The 3,134-nt window shown below is 60.6% G+C and overlaps 1 protein-coding gene across 1 annotated transcript in view; it reads right to left on the bottom strand.

Annotated features, from left to right (window-relative positions):
- Positions 1-3,134, bottom strand: part of DNAH10 (dynein axonemal heavy chain 10) — a 126,154-nt gene that overhangs the window by 21,315 nt on the left and 101,705 nt on the right. The window contains exons 61-62 of the mRNA XM_006149228.2: positions 2,173-2,394; positions 1,792-1,939 (exon numbers count right to left, since the gene is read on the bottom strand). Of these exons, the coding sequence (XP_006149290.1) occupies positions 1,792-1,939; positions 2,173-2,394 (370 nt within the window). The remainder of the gene's footprint in view (positions 1-1,791; positions 1,940-2,172; positions 2,395-3,134) is intronic.

The following is a 3,134-nucleotide window of genomic DNA, read 5'->3' on the forward strand; positions in this document are numbered from 1 at the left end:
GCGTGTGCTCGCCAGACAGACAGAGACAGAGAGACAGAAAGTGAGAAATCACCCCCCAAGGGGGATGGCCATGCCGTAATCCCTTCTCCTCCGGTCTCCTCTCGGGATCTTGGGCATGCACTCACAAGCGCCCGGCATGAGTTTTAAGCCACCGGGTCTGGGACGCGAACCGCGGTCGACTACATGGGGGACCAGTGACATAGCCATTACGTTAACTGCTGGTCCCAAGTCCCTCCATCTTTAAAACACAAGGTGGGAGCCAGGTGCTGGTGCGAGGTGGTGCACCTGGGCCCACATAGGAAAGGCCCTGGGTTCGCATCCTGGGCCGTCCCTGAGCATGCCTGCGTGTGCCACCCGTGGTCACAGCCCGCCGAGACGCGGGTGAGCACGGTGTCGGAGACGCTGTGGAGTCGCCTGTCTCTACCTCCTAAATGAATCAATACGTGCACAGAGACTGGGCTAGCAAGCAGGGGACTGGCGGTCTCAGACTCACGGGGACTGGGGAGGTGGCGGGAAATTCCTCTCTGGGGGATATTGTCCCACGGCAGCTCCGCGAGTTTTAGAGAGACACGCCCCAGACCGTGTAACTCAAACGGGCTTCCCAGACAGAATGGAAACACAAGGACCAGAGAAAATAAGGACGAGGCAAACCCGAGCAGCACGAAGGTGTACACCGACAGCACTGAGGACCCGCCCGCGTGCACAGCAGCGCCGTCCACCATCACCAGAACGTGGAGCCATCCTAGACGCTCAGCACCGAGTGTGAGTACGCAAATGCCAGACGTCCCTACGACGGCGAATCAGTGCAACGAGAAACCGAGGAGCAACCCGGCTACGAGGTGGCTGGAGCTGAGAACGTGGTCCCGCGTGGAAGAAGCCGAACCCGAAAGGCCATGTGTTCAACCCGTTCCTACGAGTGGGCTGTGTCCAGGACGGCGGGCCGTAGAGACAGGAAGAAGACTGGGGGCTGACGGACTGGCGCGGGGGAGGGAGATGGGCTGGGGGGTGACAGGTCAGGGACAGCAATTACTTCGAGAGTGATAATGTCCTAAAACTGCTCATTGCTACGCAACTCTAAAGACGCGAGAACCACCTGAGCCGTGTGCCTTCGACGGGTGGATCGCAGGCCGTGTGGATTCTCGCCCCCACCAGCCCCCACAGTTAGTGACTCAAGCCCACCAAGCCCGGGACTGGGTGGAGGGTTCACGGAGCTGAGAGAGAGAGAGGCGCCTTGGCCTTCATGTCCCTCACAGCGTGAGAGCAGCGACGCCCAAGTGGGGAGCCCCGTGACCTCCATGTTGGTTCCTGCTGCCCTGGGAGGCTCCCTGGGGGAGGCAGAGCAGGGTCAGCGGGGGTGGGGCCGCCAGGCACAGGCAGTGAGGGCCCCTCTCTGCACCCACACCCACTGCACCTGCACCGCACCGCATCCACACACCACACTCTGCACCCACACCGCACCACACCACATCCACACACCACACCACACCCACCGCACCGCACCACATCCACACCACACTCTGCACCCACACCACTCCATACCACATCCACACACACCACACCACACCACACTGCACCACACCACATCCACACCACACTCTGCACCCACACCACTCCATACCACATCCACACACACCACACCACACCACACTGCACCACACCACATCCACACCACACTCTGCACCCACACCACTCCATACCACATCCACACACACCACACCACACCACACTGCACCACACCACATCCACACCACACTCTGCACCCACACTGCACCACACCGCACCACACCGCACCCGCAGGTTGTTTTTCTCCTCCTTCCTCTTGATCCAGTTGAGGGCCTGCTGCTGGGGGTCGATGCAGAGGGGGAAGCGGCTGGCCCGGGTGGTCAGGATGCCATTCTGCACGGAAAGCTCGTCGGGAGGCAGGCCCTGGGAGCCCCACCTGTAGGGACAGCCACAGGAATTGGTCTTGCTCAGCAAGCCGGGAGCCGAGGGCTCAGGGTGGCAGGATCGGCCTTCCAGAACAACCCGCCAACCCCAGGCCCCTCGACCTCCTGACCCCTGGGAGAGGGGCTTGGGCTCAGTCTGCAGCCTGCCACTTCTGCGTGACCCAGCGGGCACCCCCACCCCCACCCCCGCCGCCTCGGCAGCTCCCTGCAGGGTGCCCACAGGCACCTGCTGATCTCGACGTCATCCGTGAGCAGGCCTTCCAGGCGGAACGGCTGGCTCAGGGGGATCTCCCGCTGCAGGAGGTCACTCTGCCAAACTTGGTGGACCATCTCGTCGCGGAACTCCCAGGTGAACGCGCCCTCGTAGCTCAGGAAGGCTGCACACAGCAGGCAGTCCCCCAGCAGCTTCACACGCCGGTGCATCAGCTCGTCCAAGTCGTTCAGCCACCTGGCATGGCAGAGGGAGGCCACCATGAGCAATACCTCCCCACCACGAGCCCAAGGAACATTCTAGAACAACCAGCTTGACATCATGCTAACTAGACTAGCCAGAAGGCTGGAAATACTCCTTCCTTCCAGAGAGCAGAGACCAGCAGCTGCCTTTGCCGTCTGCCACCCTAACGAACACGGTGTTCTGGAAGACTATCCGATTCCAGGGCTCGGCGGAACCCAGCATCTAGTGCAGGGCTCCATCGCTGTTCCAGGGACCCACGGTCTCAGAGCTGTTTGTTAAGGAGCCATCACGTCGTTCTCAAAAGCTGAGTCACACACACACTGAAGCCCAGCAGAGCTAACGAGCTCTGGCCCTCCTTGTTGCTGGAAGTCTACCCCAAATTAAATGAAGCACGTGTTTCACTTGGCCTCTTGGTAATGCCCAATGTCCTCTAGGCTCCAGAAGTATTGAAAATTACTTGTGTCCTAAAGCAGACAATATTTTCTAGTGTTTTCTATGCCACACTTACACCAGATGAGCCCCACCCACTGAAGGTTGAAGCCGCGACTGAACAAGCCACCGTGGCCTGAGACGGTGTCTGGGCAGTAGCAGATACGGGGTCCTCCTCCAACCCTCCAGAACAGATCAGGGGTGAGAGGTCACCAAGAAGCAAGCAACCCCCAGGCTGAGGGGCACCCTGCCACACGCTGCAGTGTCCCCCTGTCCATTGCTGGGCCGCCTCCTCCCCCACACAA

The sequence above is a fragment of the Tupaia chinensis genome, unplaced genomic scaffold (assembly GCF_000334495.1).
Source record: "Tupaia chinensis unplaced genomic scaffold, TupChi_1.0 Scaffold000258_1, whole genome shotgun sequence".
NCBI classification, from domain to species: Eukaryota; Metazoa; Chordata; class Mammalia; order Scandentia; family Tupaiidae; genus Tupaia; species Tupaia belangeri.